The sequence below is a fragment of the Peromyscus californicus genome, unplaced genomic scaffold, assembly GCF_007827085.1.
Source record: "Peromyscus californicus insignis strain IS unplaced genomic scaffold, ASM782708v3 Scaffold_5__1_contigs__length_169319896, whole genome shotgun sequence".
Taxonomy (NCBI): domain Eukaryota; kingdom Metazoa; phylum Chordata; class Mammalia; order Rodentia; family Cricetidae; genus Peromyscus; species Peromyscus californicus.
The window spans coordinates 16,246,795-16,267,232 of NW_026294573.1; the positions used below are offsets into that span (position 1 = coordinate 16,246,795).

The 20,438-nt window shown below is 44.2% G+C and overlaps 1 protein-coding gene across 25 annotated transcripts in view; it reads right to left on the reverse strand.

Annotated features, from left to right (window-relative positions):
* Positions 1 to 20,438, reverse strand: part of Eif4g3 (eukaryotic translation initiation factor 4 gamma 3) — a 230,441-nt gene that overhangs the window by 105,694 nt on the left and 104,309 nt on the right. For 17 of the 25 annotated variants that reach the window (XM_052717676.1, XM_052717675.1, XM_052717660.1 and 14 more), the window contains 5 exons: positions 15,414 to 15,434; positions 14,439 to 14,618; positions 13,879 to 13,993; positions 6,180 to 6,277; positions 4,087 to 4,209 (listed from right to left, as the gene is read on the reverse strand). In XM_052717676.1, coding sequence (XP_052573636.1) covers positions 4,087 to 4,209; positions 6,180 to 6,277; positions 13,879 to 13,993; positions 14,439 to 14,618; positions 15,414 to 15,434 — 537 coding nt within the window. The remainder of the gene's footprint in view (positions 1 to 4,086; positions 4,210 to 6,179; positions 6,278 to 13,878; positions 13,994 to 14,438; positions 14,619 to 15,413; positions 15,435 to 20,438) is intronic. The other 8 variants (XM_052717656.1, XM_052717654.1, XM_052717673.1 and 5 more) reach the window with 1 other exon arrangement.

The following is a 20,438-nucleotide window of genomic DNA, read 5'->3' on the forward strand; positions in this document are numbered from 1 at the left end:
TCCCACATTATATTTTACTACAAACAGCAATGCTTGTCTTGAGGAGTCTGTCTGTTTCTCCTTCTCCAACCTCCGGGAGTCCTTCATAGCATCTCAGTAAACCAGCAGTGAGAGGTCTCTGTGATTTGCCTCTCTGGAGTCCATGCTCTGCTGTACAACTCCTGAACACAGAGCACGGAGGGCCTAGATGCTAGTAACTGGCTTTGCTATGGCAGCACACGCAACTGTGTGTGGCTTAAGAGAGAGGTGATGGCTCCCATCTATCTTGGCGCGCTGGCCAGATGCCAAGCAGGATTAAAGCACTGTTACAGTTTCTTGTGGGTGAGTGGACATGTCTGCCATGCTGTTGCTCAGGAGGCTGTGCAGAAGGACTGCTATGTGTCTGAGGCCAGTCAGGGCTACATATGAGACCTTATTTCAGAAAAGACCAAGAAAACAAGTTACAGCCACTCTTGGCAGTAAGAGATTTAAGTTAGTGCTGGAAGCACTCCTTCTGATAAATAAGCAGAGATAATTAGTAGACTCCCTAGATAGGAGCTATAGACACTCCTTTGCTATTCTGACAACCTTGAGCTAATGGGCTGTCAGTTCAACAGCCTGGCAGACAAGCTTTATGTCAGCAGTGGCCATTAGGAACACTCCATGAATTCCTGGGGGTGGGGGACAGACACGACACCCTACACAGCTACAGATCATGGCCCCAGCTCTTGAAGACACAGCCAACCAGGTCTGCTTCAGTTGACAGTTTGTGCTAGCACAGACCTTACTGGATTCCAGATGACCCTGCAGCCATTTCCATCTGGACACAAGGGGAGCACTTCACTTGCTGGCCTAGCAGAAAGGCTGCTGTAACGGATGTTAAAGAGGCAAGGCTGTGATTGGCACAGACATAAACCTTTGTTTGCATGCAAGGCGAGTTGTGATCGACTCAAACACTTCTCCTCTGGCTATTTAAGCAGGCTGTTCAGGCTCAAGTAGTGAGTTTGCAGGGGATGCTTTCAAGTGTTATCCTTTCCAGTGATGTGGCGGGAGGTCCACTAAAAGGCTTCAGAAGTTGTACCTTTCCTACTTTCAGCTGTGTGGGCTGAGCTCACAAGACAAAAAGAAATAGTAACATGTCTTTAATGGCTGAGAATGTTAGCAAGAATGTCACTGAGAGATGAACAGGCAGCAGGTTATGCAGCACAAGAGGCCAGGCAGCCATGGCTGCTTGGCAGTGACAGAAAAAGCTGCTGAGTGGTTCAGGAATAGGCAGGACAGAAGAAGGTTTAAGGAAGATGGCATGGGAGGGCAGAAGACCAAGTCGGAAGGATGAAGGTGGCTGAGGGAACATAGGGGTACAAACTGTGGAACCTGCTCACTAGGAGAGTTCCAGAGATCTGTTAGGTCTTTAAGAGTTCTAACACTGCTGCTAAGAGCTAAGGGATCTGGACTGACAAGGCCTAAACAAGAGCCCTAACGCTGGCTGCATCAAGGGCACAGGAATTCCAACTTCTTAGGCCTGCATAAGACTGTTAACGCTAGAGGGCGCCACCTGCTCTCAATCACCCAGGGAAACAGACTGCCAGAACCAGCTCACCTACCTACAATTTTATCTGGACAGAGCAAAGGGACCCTAACTGACAAAATGGAAACAAAAGAGGGTATGCTGTGAAACCAAAAGGACTCTCAGCACTGCGCTGTGACACAGAAGGCTGTCCCCACAACAGTACTTAAGCCATAAAGTCATTCAAGATGGCTCTAAATAAAGGCGGGGTGTGACAGTGCATATCTTTAACCCCAGATCTTGGTAGGCAAAAGCAGGCAGCTCTTTGTGAGTTCGAGAACCAGCCTGGTCTACATAATGAGTTCCAGGACAACCAGAGCTACACAGTGAGACCCTTTCTCAAAAAAAAAAAAAAAGGAAAAGAAAAGAGGTGGATCTGGAATTGTGTCCAGTTGTGTATTCTCTAGTCTCAATGTTGAGGGCTTGTGTTGGTCAGCATTGTTCTTTCTGGTAAAAGAATTCAATGCCAACATCAGAACTTGCAGCCTTAAGGAAAATAGCAGACCAGCTTCTCATACATGGAGTCAATATTTTTTAGCACAACATAACAAGGTCAGTCCCCGTTTATGCGCACAACTTTCTATGACTTCCCAGAAACGAAGCCAGGAATTGTCATGCTTCTGCTGCTGTTTTTCTCATGAGGAAAAATACACATATCCATTAAAAAGTTATGTATCCATCCCACAAACTCCATGCGTACACAACGACAAGATTTCTATGTGTGGACTCAAATGCATGTCACTTATCAAGAGAAGCACTCCCATTGCGATCCCTGAGTGCGTGTCCCTACCAGCACCAACTGGAGTCAATGCGTGTCATGACACACGGACACCATCACCTGTGCTCATGCCCACGGTCTCGGGAAAAGAGGGAGGACTGAAGAAGAGCTAGAAAAGCACAGGGTCACACTTGCAAGACTAAAAAACAGGAACATGTCGGAAGGAGAGATGACGCCACTATCCAAAGCACTCGCTGGTCTAGCAGAAGACCTGAGTCAGGTTTCCAACACCCACATCAGGAAGCTTACTGTAGCTTATAACTCCAGTTCCAGGGGGTACCATCTTCTGGCCTCTAAGGGTACCCATACCCAAATCAGATATTCACACAAACACATACACACATACATGATTAAAAATAAAACTTAAAAAAAAAAAAACCTAAACAGCAAAAACTAACCAGACACACCTTACACCAAGAATTTAAATGCAAAAGGAAATCGACTTTCAAGTTGAGAATTTAAAGACAAATGATAAGCATTGTCAACTATACCGTTTTAACTGACATTTGAAAACATACTCAAATATGAATGTCCTGATCAACCAACTGCAAACTTTGCTATAGTGTTAGCTAGACATGTTAGACACGTCTAACAGACCATCCAGATAGGTCATTTCAAATTAGAAACTCTCCCTATTGCACATTCAATTCTAGAGAAGAAACCACACTCTTAATCCTTCAGACTGGGAATGTTCATTGAGGACAATTTTTTAAAAAAAGAAGTTCTATAACAATCTTGAAACTCTCTTATCTAGGTGGCCACATATTCTTCTCTTCTCTGAAATGGGGACTGAGACAAACCATCATCCAGGGAAGATCATCATTTCCAGGTGAAATACACCATTACACCACAAAGCCCACTTCAAGCTGACTCAAGTCCATGCGTTTATAAGGGTTCTAAATCAAACTAGCCATCATAACCCTCAATAATTAAGTGTACTTCTTCCGTATACTTCTTTCTATGACTATAGTCAAGTTAGTAGTTTGCTATTCTGACATGTCTTCTGTATCTACCTGTTTGTACATTGGTTCTGGAGATTCTCACCTTCCAGCCACAGCAGAAAAGCAAACCATGCCCTTAACAGCTGCTTCTGTCGAACTCTAGGCAACTGAGCAAACTGGAAAGTTACCCAGCAACGAAATAGTTTCACATTTGGGAAACCTATTTTTCATTACAAGTTACAGTTTGCTAAAAACAAACAAACAAACAAAAAAACTAGCTCCTCCTGGAATGCTTGGATTTCTTCTAAGACCATAGCCACATTCTTTACCAGTCCCGACAAAACTTACGTACAGCTCTTGTGAATAACCAGAACTGGTAAACTCTATACAAGAAGCTTGTCTGTGGAGGTCTTGACCAGTGAGCTCCATCCAAACTCACTCTAACAGAGGCAATCATCTGAAGCATACACAGCAGGCTTCGATTCCAATGTCTCACCACGCTATTCCACAGCTTTTTCTCCCAAGGTTCTAGAGTGAACTCATAAAATGCTCAGTCAATGAGGTGGTTTCCACACGAAAACAGCTCCTTTGGATATCATGAAGAGTGGCAGCACCAGTGCTCTGAATGTGAAGCCAATACACAGAAACATCACCAATAATACCTTAAAGCCACTTGAAAGAGAAACGTGTCTGTCTTAGCGATCTTCAGGCTACGAGACAACTGACAGAGTGGCCAGCAGAGAAGTGGCTACAGGAAGAGAGAGCCAGTAGAGGTTAGTGAACACGTGCCCAGCACCCACCACCATGCTCACTCTACTTACCTGAGGAGGAGTGGGTGTGGATGTGGGTCTTCCTATAGGTGGAGTGGGGTTTCTGCTGCCACCTCCAGACATAATCTCCTCTGTTATGTCTTTACCTCCCTGATTTGGATCTCGAATTCTTATCTACAAAGTTAAATAAAATGGTAAGTATAAATCTAGGGTCTGTGTACCAGGTTTAAACGAGGAATTAAAGGTACGTGAAAACAACTATCAAATGTGTTAACCTCCTCACGGGACTGCACTTCAATCACAGAACCATACAGGGTCATTTCCAACACATGTAGGCAACAAGCACAAGAAGACCTAAATGTAATAACAAGGAAAGTAGGACGGAGCTGACTGAATTTCTAGGTCAAAAAAGTAAAATACCTATGCTTGCGTAAGAGTGCCAAACACATTGACTTTACTTATACTTCTTAATAGCAAGGAGAGCCAGAGATAGCTCAGGAATAACAAAGCTCCTGAGTAGGTTTTAAATGCTCTAAATGGTCCTCTGAAGTTCACTAGCAAAATATATACAATTGCTATGATTTCGTAGTGGGACCTTACTTGCCCATAACTTTGTATACTTTTATAAGGATGCTGGCTGCAGGGTGCTCTGTACACTCTGTGCACATCTTAAGGATGCTGGCCGCATCAGCTCTTTACACTATGTGCACTTCTGTAAGGATGCTGGCTGTACTGTTGCTTTTTCCGAGTAAACGTCTTGACCCATCACTCAGGCTAATTGTGAACAGAACAGTTCAATGTTATATCCTACATCTTTACAGTTAAATTATCAAAATACCACTAGGAAGGATGAGGCAGACCTAAATGTACTGATAGAGGATCACTAAGTTAGAAATGGAACACAGCACAGTGGCTCATGCTTCCTGTTTGAACTTCCAAGTGCTCTTCATGCTTACAGATGTCAAAGAGGATGGTGCTGTAGTGAGGATGGAGTTCCTGGGTCCAGGACCTCAGAGCTGGGACAGTGGTGAGGGCAGTAGGTTCCCTTCTGAAGTGTATTAACAACACAGCTTAGTAAGATAAACTGGTTTCTTGAAAACTTCAGAGACTTCACTATCAAAAGGCATCAGAATATCTAGAAGACTACAGGGATGTAGCTGTTCATTATCAGACATTTTGTTTGTTTTTCAATGTAGCCCAGGCTGGCCTTGAACTCACTATGTAGCCCAGGCTGGTCTTGAACTTGGTCAATCCTCCTGACTCAGCCTCCCCAATGTTTGGATAACAAGTGCGTGCCGCCATATCCAGCTTTCAATTTTCTTATCAAGGACATTTATCATCACTACCTTCTATTTTTGTTAGAATCATTTCTTCCTGCATTGCAGACCGCCATTCAGTCAACTTTATGATACTGACTTAACCCTTTGAAGGCCCATTTTCCTGCCTGCAGTGTCACGCTAAACTGGAGCGTTCTGTTACTGGGACATGTTCATAAGTCATTTGTTTCTAGGCAAAGCACCAAACGTGAATCCTTCGGGAGTTCTAGGAGCTCCATGTCCTCCTGTGTAGATGTGGCATTGTTGACTATCAGCATCACATACTGTGTACATTCTGCTGGGTAAGAGTGGAAGCCAGTCTCTAACAGAACACTCCGCAATTCCAATTTCACGTCACTGTGCTCCTAGGTTCCTCTGTCTTACTAGACAGAGGCACCGCCCTTACAACGTACTGTAAGTAAGTGTATTGACTAAATCTAGTTGGTGTCTCTGTGTTCCAAAGGTTTTTCCCTACTTGTGAGTCTTTACGATTTTGGCTCCTTTTACTTTGGCACTACTGTTTCCTTCGGGCAGTTCAAACTTTTGCTCAGCACTGCAGGAAAGGAGTCAGGAGCTGAGAAACGAACCAGAGGTGCACTCCAACATGCAGTCTGCCCAGCTGGGAAAAGGTGCCGCTGAAGGGACAGGGAGGCAGTGTCCAGCCAAGTGCCCACAGAAACACTCCAGGCTGAGTGAGAGGTGGCCATACAAGCGGGAGAAGAACTGGCACAGTCACCTTTGTAAACTGAGGTTAATCATGATTGGATCTGCTTATTTGAGAAATGATTATATGCCCCAATTTACGACAAATCAATGAAGATCTCTTACAGTTTTTTTTTCTCTCTTGGCTGGAGGGGGCTGTTGCTGCGTAGGCACTATGATAGGTGCTGACTGATACACTGGCTGACTTGGGTAAAAAGGCGTTCCTAAGGAATCAGAACAAAATGAGAAGCAGTCAGTTATTTTGTCAAACACTATAGGCCTGCAATGGTGCGGTACCCTTAACAAGCTCCTGGGGAAATAAACGCAAACTGCTAAGGACTCATCTTCCGAAACAGGGTCGTGACTTTGTGGCCCAGGCTGACCTGAAGGTCAGATCCCCCTGCCTCTGCCTCCTGGCCCATGGGATATAGGCCCAAGTCATCACAAACCTGGAAAGCATTCTCAATCTCTCTCCTCCAGATACTAAAGTAGTCAAGCAATTATCCCTAAAATATGTAGTATCTCTAAACATCCAAAAAAAAATCTAAATGGAAACAGCTCAGTGCCCAATTCCTGGAGAGCAATACCAGGAATATCTTTCTCAAACACAACCTGGGTTACAGCGCTGCTTTCAAAAAAAAAAAAAAAACAAAACCTTGTCCTGGGGCCCATGGCCGACACCAGTGACTGTCTTTCTGGGCTTTTGGTTTGGTCTGAAGAGTCACAGATTGCAGGCCACTGGCTAGGCTCCCTACAAGCCCTTAAGGCAAGAGCTTTAACAAAAGACAGCAGAGAAGACAACATCCTCCCAAGAAGAAGAACCAAATTCCAAGCTGAGTTCCACTTCCTGCACACTTCTAAGGCTCCATCTCCCTCCTACCTGCCCCCTCATCCTATTCCCGCCCCTCAAACACACTGACCACAATCACGTCAAAGCTAAACAACGGACTTTGTTCATGCCTTGACGCTACTGACCAACGGGCAAAATTCTCTTTTCCTCAGACCTAGACACACAAGGGTTTGTTAACATCCAAAATGTAGACTACTGTTCTAATTACTGTCAAATCACGGTTCACAGAGTAGGAGGAGGGGGCAGATTGTGAAGAACTGCAAAGTAAAATCTAAAGATCTGTTGCAGCCTGGATAACAGGATGGAAGAAAACATATTTAGAAAAGAAAAATTGTTAAAGGTTTTTATTTTTGTTTTGCCTGAGGGGAAGAACAGAGGAACCTACTCAGTGAAACATGGACAAATGGATTTCAATTCTGGAGCTGTCTGAGACGATTACTAGTCAACAGACAGGTATGAACTAGTTACCCTATGCAAGTCTGGTTACTTTCATCCAGGGCATCAAATAATGAAGGCTGAAACAGACCTTCCTACGTAGTCAAGACAGACCTTGAACTTCCCATTCTCTTGTCTCCACATTCCCAGTGCTACTCAAAGCCTGTATCATGATACCTAGTTTATGAATCCAGGGCTTTGTGTATATGAAGCAGGCATTCTACCAACAGAGCTGCATCCTCAGCCTCTAGAGTCATTAATTTTGTAAAGACTTTTTTGGTTTTTTGTTTTTTGGGTTTTTTTTTTTTTTGAAGACAGGCTTTTCTGTGTAGCCCTGGCTGTCTTTGAACTCAGAAATCTACCTGCCTCTGCCTCCCAAGTGCTGGAATTACAGGGGTAGGACACCAAACTAGTAAAGGCTTTTCTAATGAACACCACCAGAACCATAGGACTAGATAAACCAGAAAATGAGAACAGATAAAGAAGCCCAAGATGACATCTTTGTAAGAGGTCACAGAAAAAAAGGAAAGCCCGCAGAGTGGTTTGGGGGGGTGGGGGTGGGGGTGGGATGGGGGCATGCTGTCATCCCAGCACTGAGAAGGGGAGGAAACAAGATCCTGAGTTCAAATTCAGCCTGGGCTATAGAGTAAAACTTTGTCTCAAAAAATCAAAGAGACAAACAGGAACAGGAAGCATGTAGATCTGTGAGCCTGAAGGCTGCACTAAGCTCTGTCAGAGAGAAAGATCCTGACCAAAGCTTCCTGGGGAGAAGGCTCAAAAGGGAGTGGGAAGAAAAAAAAAGAAGAATTATGAAGATAGATACCCCCTTTTTTTTCCCTTTAAACGTTTGCTGAGCACAGGAGTGGTGGTGCATGAATTCAATCCCAGCACTCAGGAGGCAGAGGCAGGCAGATCTCTAAGCTCAAGGTTAGAATTCTAGGCCAAACAGGGCTGCACAGTAAGACTGTCTTTTGTTTTCTTTTGTTTTGTTTTTGAGATGGAGTTTCTCTGTGTAGCCCTGAATGTCCTGGAAATCACTCTGTAGACCAGGCTGGACTCAAACTCACAAGAGGTCCACCTGCCTCTGCCTCCCGAGTGCTGGAATTAAAGGTGTGCACTAGCACCACCCAGGCTAAGACCCATGTCTTTTAAATTTAACATTTGTTTAAAAGAGAAACACAGAAAAAAGGCTCTAACTAGACAGGAGGCGAGAAGCCTTTGGCCCCCGACTATGGTTAAGGACTAGGTATAAAGGGTACCTTCCCTGGTGACGCTGCAGAAGAGATAAGAGCTAGGGAACTACCCTTAGCGGGTGTGGGTAGGCTGGAGTCTGACGCACAAGAAGAACGTCAAAGGTCATCACACTGTAACTGTCTTCAAATGTAGCTGCCTGAGAGCTGCACAGTGCCAGGCTCTTTGGGTATCTGTGGCATCTGGTGAAGTGCTTTGGAAAAGACCTAGGCAGCGGGCCACACTACAGTTGCAGAAAGTTCCACAGGAAAGAAACCCTTCTGCTCCCCCACTCCCCTACATCAAGCACACCACTATCACAAGAGACTCAGACTGGCAGTTCCCAAACACCCCGATAGGACATCAGCTGCTCCAGAAGACAGACCCTCCAACTGGATGCAAACACTGCTGGACAAGCAGCACAGGCTGCTCACCTGGCCAGACTTTCCCGACTAAATGAAATAAGATACAAAAGGAGACATGGGTGAAGAGAACTGGTGAGAAGCTGCTTTGTCACACAGCCAGCAGATAGATGCTCAATCAATGAGGTACAAACTGCTGAGCTCGGCACAGGCTAAGCACAGACAGTAAACAAAGCCTTCTCAGCCATGGGCACCAGCAGAGCAGGAAATTGACCGCACCAATCGACAGTTCTCTTTTTATGAACAAACCCGAATCCTGAGCCAGCGGAAAACACTTAGGACACATAGCTATTAGAAATTAGAATAAAAAAAAAAGAAATGAGAACATTTATCACTTAAGTTAGTTCATGTCTCTTGACCTCAAGGTTCTAGAGTGGGAAATGGGATAGGGTTGCTTAGAACAGGTCTCAGTCAACAACAGCCTACAGGGGAAACCTACCATTTATTTTATAATCAGCTGTTACACTGGAGACCCCTCCATCTAGCAGCATTTACCATCTGCAGCAGAGAAGACAGGAGCAACCACAGGGACCAGTCTTCAAAGCCTGAGACGCCCACCATCTGGTCCTGACCCCAGATGATCCCAGATCAATTGAAGAGTAGGAACGATGTGTGCCAATACTCACACACTAAAACCTCGAAATACACATATACCCTCTTTTATTTATTTTTCTAGGACAGGGGCCTGCCTGGCCTGGCTTCTGCCTCGAGTGCTGGGATTATAGACATTTGCTATCATACCCAAAACTACTTACACACTCTTAAAAGTTTCTCAACTTGAGATCTTTATGAGTAACTGCTGCTATTTTTAAGTTACTAGTTTCTTGTTTTTTTTTCTTTTCTTTCTTTTATTTTTTGGTTTTTCGAAACAGGGTTTCTCTGTGTAGTTTTGGTACCTGTTCTGGAACTCACTCTGTAGACCAGGCTGGCCTCGAACTCAGAGAGATCCACATGCCTCTGCCTCCCGAGTGCTGGGATTAAAGGCGTGCGCCACCGCTGCCCGTTACTTGTTTCTTGTTGAAACAGAATTCCAATATAAAACAATACTGACAGCAAAGCATTTTTTTAAAGGTCTTACTGGCAAATTAAAACTGTAGTAATCCCGTAAGGTTTAGCTTTGGATTTGTTTTAGGTGTTAGTCGCTCTACTTGCCTAGGATATTGAAAACTCTGGGAACTACTGATGTGCTTATACTCTGTATTTAAGGTTTCACCTTACTGGTAAAATTCCAAGCCTAACAATCAACTATGTACTGTGAAATGCTGAAAGACAGAAATACCTTGACATCTGCATTCTACAAAATACCTAACACAATGTCTTGCATATCATAATTCTGAAAAACAAAAACAAAAAAAACAAGAAAATCTGCACTGGCCTTAGAAATGAAGATAATGTAGCGATTAAACACTCGGCTTGGCACAACTGCAATACAAAGATCACTGACCTCACAATGTACTCAGAACAGGAGTTGTGTCACCATACATCAACATCACAAAACACAGCATTTCTTTGCTGGAGAAGAAAACAAATGCCTCTTGGGAGACCAGTTTCCGTACTCACAGCATAGGTCAAACGTGCTTGCAGGGCTCTACAGCTCCATGAGGCTCAGGAAAAGATGGGAAAGGGGCAGGAGGGGAAGTGTATCAAGAAGACACGAGCGGACTGGGCTGAACCAGCACGAGCAAGGCCTGTCAAACGGCCCGTTCTCGTTCTTCTTCTTTAGCAGTATTACTACTACCACTCCCCATACCCTTAAGAATCTAAAATTTCTGTCAACATGAGACATCACTCCCTAAGGCTGGCCTGAGTGTTTAGTACTCTACTTTCCTCAAAGCAGTAAGAACGCTTCGAGAATACCTTTCCAGAGAATGAGGAGGGAGAATCATAAACCTGGAAACCAACCCACTAGGACACTGGCTAAAAATCCAGCTTTTAAAAAGGATGGGAAGGTATCTCTAAGGTAGACACGTACCTAGGACTCCTCCCGGGAGACAAGGACTTAAGAGTGGAACACAGAGCTAGGACCCTGTCCCCACATCCACTCTGAATCTACAGCCAAGAGAAGACTGGGACGGGGAGGGAAAAAGATTTGGCAGAGGCACGGAAAGAGAAAGAGACTCCAAGAAGGGGGAAGAGTACCACAGCCACACCATGAGAGGTGTGAAGTGTCGACAACTAATGGAACTAGTAGGCCAGAACTCTGAATTATGTACAAAGCACATTAACTGGGAACACATTTTTTTTTTTTACAGCAAAAAGTATCCATCCAAATGATGAAAGACTGTAAGTAGAAATGTAATTTATGATTCATTCTAAAAACAGACTATACTATTTTTAAAAGAAACAAATAAATGTGGTTTTTTAAGGTGAGGAAGGAGGGAGGGAAGATGGCTGGGTGAGGGTTCCTGCCAACATGCCCAATACCCAGATCCCCAGAATCCACAAAGTGGAAAGAAGGGACCACTCCTGCAAGTTGACCTGTGACGTCTACATACACACGTGCGTTCATGCACACACACAGGAAAGGGGCGGGGGAGAAAATAAAGTAACAAAACGGAAATGTGATTAGGAACACACTGAAAGGTGTGTGAGTCTTCTAAATGCCCAGTAATTTTATGATATTGGAAACAGTTAAGTGCACATATGAAATACATGGACAAGAAAGTACACACTGTTCATGCTATTCCTGAGCTAATCTCGTTTTCTGCACTCTGTTCTTTGAGTTTTCATCACTGTCTCGTTTCCTCCATAGTGAAATAAGTTCATTTTGATGCAGGAAACAGTGTTTTAGTATAGATATGTTCTGCCTACTTGATGGCTATAGGACATGCCTAATAATTTCTTTGTGGGGGAGGGACTCTCAGAAGGAACAGATGTCAATCACACCTGAGCTGAAACTGCATGTCAACACAGGGCTGCTTCATAAAGGCGAACAATAGTAGTGTACTTGGAACACAAGGAGAAGTCTGGTTTTTTAAAAAGATTTATTTATTTATTATGTATACTATGTTCTGCCAGTGTATATGCATGCATGCCAGAAGAGGGCACCAAATCTCATTATAGATGGCTGTGAGACACCATGTAGCTGCTGGGAAGAGCTCTGGGAAGAGCAGTCAGTGCTCTTAACCTCTGAGTTATCTCTCCCAGACAAAAAGTCAACATTTTGTTGCTCTTTTGTTTTTGTTTTATTGAGACAGGGTTTCTCTGTATAGCCCTGCCTATCCTGGAACTCATTCTGTAGACCAGGCTAGTCTTGAACTCGGAGATCCACCTGCCTCTGCCTCCTGAGTACTGGGATTAAAGGTATGTGCCACCACCGCCCGGGTAGAAAAATCAATGTTTAACATGACAGATGGGAAGCTCATATGACTTCTGTCCTAGTTCCCATATGTGACACAAGAGTCATACTAAGAGCAACAGCAGGCGCTGGCTCGAACATGGAGGAAGAATTTAGTATGCTATTTTAGAGTCAAAAGATCACTCTAGTAACCTGTGAGGAAACTGCATATTGGAATTCAGGGGGGAACCACTAAAAACAGTTCTATCAATCAGAACACATTTCCTTCAAAACATGGAATTTAAAGAAGTATTAATTTTAGCATATTTACTCTGAAAATCTCAGTTTTTCTAATTAGAAAATTTTGGATAGCAATGCTTATTGTAAGAAACACAAGTTAACAGAGCTGATCTCTGTATTTGAGAAAGTTGTTGAGGTTTTAAGTTTTTTGTTTTGTTTTGTTTTGTTTGAGCTGAGGACTGAACCCAGGGTCTTGCGCTTACCTAGCTCTACCACTGAGCTAAATCCCTAAACCCGAGGTTTTAAGATTTTATCGATTATAATAAATCATTTTTAAATAGTGCCATGAGGCAGAACAGACTTATGAAATGGAAAGGTTTCACACTCTTAAGAACCTTAACACCAAAAAAGACTGAGTTACCCTGGTACAAGTAACCATAAAGACCACACAATGCCACTAAATCCAGACTGTGGAAACTCAGTGAGTGGATCGATCAATGCGTTAAGCTATTGAAGCCTCAATGCCTTTGCTTTGACAGCACTATGGAAGACCACTGCAGCTGCATCTTCAAGCTTCATGTCCTAGTATCCACTCAATTTTCCTCCTTACACTTCAGTGTCTGTGGAATGAAACACGTGCAATACACACAAAGTGTGTTAAACAAGTACTATGCATTACTTTGGAGCTCCCTGTGAACTCACATGCCCAGTATTAGTTGGCATTTGCATTTGTACACTAAAGCTGAGGCAGGAGGATTCTGAGTTCAAGGACAGCCCAGGCTACCCACTGAGAACCTGTCTCCCCAACTCCTTTCCCCACAAAAGCATCTTTTAAGATTTCAAGCATTTTTTATCTCAACTAGTCCTCAGAACTTCCCCAAGACAACAGCTCTGCCTGAAGATGTGCAGGTAAGGACCACATCGCCCCTGGCCTAACTCCCCAGAGTAGCCACCACTCACTGTTCCAGGGGCTTGGAATATCTGCTTCATGGACATTACATGAAGTGGGGGATAGAGTGGGCTGAGGATAAAAGCTCTGGGGGATAGAAGGGGGGCCAAAATCAAGGATAGGAGGTAAATGTATACTATCAACAAAACCCAATAAAAATGTGCGTGACAGCTACTTGGTGTGAGATGTCAGAAACCTAGCACATGGATTCAAGAGGAGGACCCCTCATGTCCTACTGACTACATATGTTTATATAATAATTCCCCTTGTAAGTCACTTCCTGGAGAAGCTCTCAAGACAAAACAGTTGGTAACATTTTATTTAAAAATCCTTCAAACCTCTAAGTGGCAACAACTAACGCGGCCCAGCAAAGAGTAGAAAGAGCATGACAAACGAGCAGGAAGGACTGGCCTTTTACTCACCGTAAGCATTAGCAAAGTCTCCAGGTCCTGGTCCAGGATAAAAAGGCCCTGGCCCTGGTGGCTGAACCGGATACTGCTGTGGGGGCCCCACGTACGGTGGCCCACCGTGGCGGTACTAAAAGAGAGCACATATTTGCAGATGACACACAGGGAGTTCTAGAAAATAAAGCACTGAGTACCGAGATTGTCTAGAGGACGTGAAGGCGTGGCAGTTCAACACCTTCCAAATGCCTGCTTGCCCATGACAGACAGTGACAATGAAGAGAGGGGTCTTCCCTGACTGAAGCCATGCACCAGTGTACAGCAGTCAGGCTCACTACGAAGTGACTTCAGGCTGGCAGTTTTCAATGACATGAAGGAACACCACAGGAAAGATGATGTTGGGAAATAATTTCTCCATCAACTTGAGAATTTGTGTAAGAATCTCTGTATAGCTTTATGAAAGTGGACAAAAATGGCTATACTTGCAATCAATTAAAAAGTTCATAGGCCACTAAAATCCAGGGTATCGGTCACCAACCCCACCCCAACCTCCATTAGAAGCCAGGCTCCCCCTTTACCTGTGGTATACAGTACTGAGGCCCTTGGGGCACGGGGTACGGCATAGGCAGATGATTAACCATCATGATGTGCTGATTTGCCTGATAGACGGCAGTGGGAGTCTGCGCACCAGGACGGATGGAAGGGCTGCTGTTTGGGATGGTAGCTCGGGGTGGCTGGAGTTGAGGCCTCTGGAAAAACTGGCAGAGGGAGAAAGAATGTTTGGTTTTTCACAAAGGGTAATAGACAGATCTAATATCTTGAGTTTTATCCGCCCCCCCACTACTAAACTGATCTACTTAGAGCTATAATATGCAGAAGACAACAGGCTGTCTACTGAGTTCCTAAAGTACATTCTACATTGAATCAGATTCTGATCAATGTCTCCAGACAACAGTGCAGTCTCGACGCTTCAGCATCATCTATTAGAAGTATAAGCCATGCACCGTAACTATTCATTTTAACCTCAAAAATGAAAACAACAAAAGTAACTGGTATTTCTCAAAATGTTGTTTTATAAAAACCATTGACTTCTGAATAAAGAGAGAGAGAGAGACTCAAAAATCAAATCATTAAAAATTAGAAGCAGTCAACCTAAAAGAATACTGCCAGCCGTTTCTAGAGTACTTAGGAGGACAAGACTCTCCACAAACACAAGCATTTTCACCCAAGTCCATCAAACCAAATTAAAACCAGCTGTAAGGCTGTTGTGTACAGAAAGAAGCCTGTCAAAAGGGTGGTACAACCACACTCTTAGCTGAACCCAATTTTGCTTTCTCAAACATTTTGCAATAGATAAGCTCCAGAATGGCCTAAAATGAGCAAAGCTCACCCCCCCAACCCCCAGATGGCAGCCATTAGTGTAGTTATGCACAATTCTCACTGCTTAAAGCTACATCCCTATAGTGCATTTCCAGTATGACTATTCATTAGCAACCGCACTATAAAATAACAAGAAGGCAGAGAAATAAAGAGGCCATGCAGAACCTTGTTACCTGGATGGGTCTGAATCCTCCCTTCAATTATGAAGCAAGCAGCAGCAGGAAACAGAAAGAAAGCCAATGGAAAAGCTTATAGATCAGTAGGAAGGGCAGGATAAAGCATGCAGCTCAACAAAAACAGCTTTCTGTTCAGTAATTCAGGAGAAGAAAGAAGACTAGAAAATCAGAATGGCAACCTCCACTTGAGGACTCTAGTAGTATACATGGAATCAAAGTTCTGATTATTTAGTTGAAAAAATTAAAAAAAATAAAGGAATCCAGTGACAAAAATCCCACTGGCAGCTTCTGGTTATAGAACACCTGGTAGCTGGGACTACTGACTCTTCATCTGGGCTCTTAAAATGCCCAACTGCGGGACTCTGGGTTATTTCTCAACAATCTACCTTCTATCTTAAATAAGGCATAAAACCCCACATACAGCTCTAAATCAGAGAGCTCTGATACCAAGCTGAAAACAACTGGCCGAGCTCTGAAAGCCCCTGAATCCCCTCCTGATTCTGGACTGAGTGTTGCTTTTGACCGCTGGCCCTCTCAGGTCTTTTCCATCCTTTTGTTAACAGGCATCAAGATATTCCAGGTGGCCGGGTGGCGGTGGTTTATGCCTTTAATCCCAGCACTCGGGAGGCAGAGGCAGGCAGATCTCAGGGAGTTTGAGGCCAGCCTGGTCTACAGAGCGAGTTCCAGGAAAGGCACCAAAGCTACACAGAGAAACCCTGTCTCAAAAAGCCAAAAAAGAGAGAGAGATTGAGAGATTGAGAGATTGAGAGAGAGAGAGAGAGAGAGAGAGAGAGAGAGAGAGAGAGAGAGAAACAGACATTGAGAGAGAATGAGAGAGAGATTGAGATTCCAGGTGTCTGAGTAACTTTTCCTCTTGTGCTAAAGTGGGAAAACTGTAAGCTTGGGCCCAACCTCACTCCCATCACCCTTGGAGAGGAAAGCCCTGAAGAGGTAGAGCAGTGGATAGAAAGCTGGAGCAGGAGACCCGAGTGGGTGGGCAATCCGATGGGGAGCCAAAGAGGAGTGGATAGAGGTGAAAAGCAGCACAGGGCAAAGCTGCCATCTTAGTAAGTAACAGGGCTGGGGGTGAGTGATAAAACCGTAACCAAAGTCCCCTGGCTGTCCAGCTGCACCGACAGACAGCACCATTTCTGTTGGCTGTGAACAAGAAGGCTGAAATGGCGATCCTCCATCCCGTGGCCAGCAGACACATTGGCACTTACATAATCTGTGTTGTAAGTACATTTTTAGAATAAGCTTCAGCATTTTTAGTCCACTGTCAATGTAACGGGAGGCACGGAAGCACTGTTGGCTTTAAGGAGTGGAGAGTTATCCACCTGCTCAACTACTGAACACTGCAGGATGTAGGAAGGAGGAAGAGATCCGTGTTGTGAGAGCCCATCCGTTTCCACCAACTCCAGAGGCAGTCAAGACAAGAAGAGCCACAAACCCACAGAGGCACCATCTCCTTTGTGAGCTCATCAGATGACATTACACACTCGTACTTCCCCTAAAGAGTCATGTTATAGGATGGCAAGGAGACAAGACAAGAAAGTACTTGGCTCACTTAGAAAAAGCTGACAGGGCAAGTCCTCCCTTTACATGAACGCTTTTCTTACTCGTATCCCAACTTTTCTGATGGGATTCTTAACCAGCTTATCCAAAAAAGAAACTGGGGTTACCTTATTCAAACGGGTTTCTGAACAGTGTATTTTCTTCAGTCATGCTGAACCTCAAAGTTTCTAAGAAAACTTCTGATGTAAATAGAGCCAAGCCAACACAACACAAATGTTATTATTTCAACGTTGAAAGTAGGTGAAAACACACTGATGCAGACACACTAAGTGACAACATACAAGCTCTCTCTAGCATTAAGGAGCTACCAAACCTGGCCCAAAGCTTTTACATAACACTAAGTCACCCTCAGTGCTGACCTCTAAGGCATGTGTTACTGTGAACACCACGGACCCAAACTGAGAAGCAGAATCTGGGTAGAGGGCTGGTGTTCCTCATCTGCAGGAGAAGCAGTTGGGCTCTTAGCTCTGGACTGTTGGCTGTTGCATATAGTACTTCTCAGGAGATAGAAAGTGATCAACCCCAAGAAATTTATTCATTTCAAAGTCAGAGGGCACTTGGTGGGATCTTGATCCAGTACACTAAAGTATAGCACATCACTAATCATAACCAACTAACCAAAAAAAAGTCATTGACTGCTTCACAAAATGACTGTCTCCTATTCAAGACAATACCTTTCTCCTATCCTCAAGACTAATTATGCCTTTTCAAGAAACAGGCACTTCTTTATGTCCATGTCCACGCTTCTTACACCATCTGAAAGACCTACTCAAATTTCACCACATACCACTTTACAAAGACCAGCTCTCTAGAGCTTATTGGTTCCTCTTACACAGAGAGGTGTGCGCGCATGCGTGCATACACACACACACATACAGCCACACACAGCCACAATCAATATACACATGTACACGTATAGGACTACAAAAGCTGTGATGCCAGCAAACCCAAAATAGGGGCTGAGTTTCTTTTTCACACCCCTTCCTAACCATTCAATGGTATACGAATTCTATTTAATACTGGTGCAAGAAATGTCGATTATTTTTCAGAGAAATAGGCATGGCAGTAAACTGCCAGTTATTAAAAGAAATATAAGAAACTTGGGCAATGAAATACACAACTGTTTCACACTTAAATGAGTGTCAGACACTGTGTGTCTTTCTTTTTACTGGCTCCGAAGTACTCAGTCTGCATCATCTATTCTCTCATTTGCTGTTTATCCCTAAAAACGACAGGTTAAGTCTAACCCTTCTATGGAACTGACAATTCTCAGGTATCAGAAAACTGCCATCACATTTCAAGTGGTCAGTACCATACGCAGCCAGTGGCTACAGTCGTGAGGGTAGTGAAGAGTTACATGCCCATCATCACACAAAGCTCTATTGAAGTGCTGCCACAGAGGACTACGTCAGGTAGAAGACAATGGGCCCCAAGGATTCTGTCAGGAAGATCTGCTCTGTCAGGGGAAAAGTCTAGAAGTGAACAACCTTGAAGAACACTTTATTCATAGTTTTAAAATAGATTGGGATGGGACTGGAGAGGTGGGTCTGTGGTTAAGAGCACTGGCTGCTCTTGCAGAGGACCCTAGTTTGGTTCCCAGAACACACATCAGGTGGCTCCCAGCTGCCTATAACTCCGGGGGGGGGGGGGGGGGGGGGGGGGGGGGGCACTCTTCTGGCTCATGTAGCTCAAGCACATGCACATGTGCAGGGAGGGGGTTTCAGAGACCTTTTTACTATATGCCAAATACTTTAAAACTTGAACACCCACACAGCAAATCAAGGATGTTATTATCAAACCCATTTTGGAGAGAATGTTAAAGCCCAGGATACTTTGTGGTGAGGCTAATAAATGAATAGCAGCTTTGCTAACACCCACCAAGTACTCGCTTCACTACCTACCCTACCATTCTACAACATTCTGTCACTAAAACATCAGATAAGAGTGCCCATCGTGGCCGGGCGGTGGTGGCGCACACCTTTAATCCCAGAACTCGGGAGGCAGAGCCAGGTGGATCTCTGTGAGTTCGAGGCCAGCCTGGGCTACCAAGCGAGTCCCAGGAAAGGCTCAAAGCTACACAGAGAAACCCTGTCTCGAAAAACGGAAAGAGTGCCCATCGTGGTCATTGCCCATGCTCAGTACCACTTGCTAGCACAGCTCTCATGCCTGGTCTGTGACCCTATTCACATCTACTGTACTCAGCTGTACCAGGTGTGGCCTGAAGCCTTTATTTACTTTCCACATCTGAGAAACTGTCTACAGTAATACAGACATATCTCAACAGTACACTTCTCAGTAGAGAAACCTTGAAGCCTGTGATGGGAAAAAAATAAATCACAAGCCAAACTGGCTTTTATCTTTTAGCAAAACAAACGAAGCTACTACAAGAATCCACACATTTTGGTGTTCCTCTACAGTGCAGACTGTCCCACCACACTTGGCTCGTCCTCTGCTCACACTAACAGCCATCCACTTCCAACATGACCTATTAGTCAGCATTTGACAATACCACACAAACAAAGGGCATAGAACCAACTGCAAAAGGATTTTGTGCTTGGAATACTTGGAGATACCAACTTCCTGGTTTTCTCTTAAACGACAGCTGGGCTGGGCACGGTGGTATATGCCTTTACTTCTAGCACTCAGAAGGCACAAAAAGGTGGCTATCTGTGAGCTTGAGGCCAATTTGTCTACAAAATGAGTTGTAGACCAGGAAGGGCTATACAGTGAGATCCAGTCTCTTATAGGAAAAAACAAAAAACACAAACTACAAAAACCGAACACTTGATTGTATTGTGAAACCCAAAAGCAAGGTGAGGGTAGGAACATAGGAACTCCAAACCACAACTACGCAAATTTCAACAAATACATCAAACAACCACAAGGAAGGCCAAGTGGGTCACTCACTTCTGCTCTCTCAGCTTCTAATCACTTGGAGATTTTCAAGCGAGAAGGAAAGATGGCTAACATATTTCTAAAATGGCTCAGCAGACATCTGCTTCTCCCTTTGATGAAAAGTGTAATGCGCCGGGCGGTGGTGGCGCACGCCTTTAATCCCAGCACTCGGGAGGCAGAGCCAGGCGGATCTCTGTGAGTTCGAGGCCAGCCTGGGCTACCAAGTGAGTCCCAGGAAAGGCGCAAAGCTACACAGAGAAACCCTGTCTCGAAAAACCAAAAAAAAAAAAAAAAAAAAAAAAAAAGAAAAGTGTAATGCTAAAAGTTCTGCAGTTACAAAATGAAAGAGTAGAAAAAGCCTACTTCAAAAGAAGGCCTGCCCACGCCGATATCCAACAGCATGGAGACTGCCTCGATGGAGCACGGCCCTCCTGACAGGGCTGCAAAGCTAACTCTAGCCTGCCAAGTACAGCCAAGGACTTTGTAAACAAAAGCAAATCCAAGAAGCAGATTCCAAGGCAATTTCTTGACTCTATTAAGAAAAACAAAATG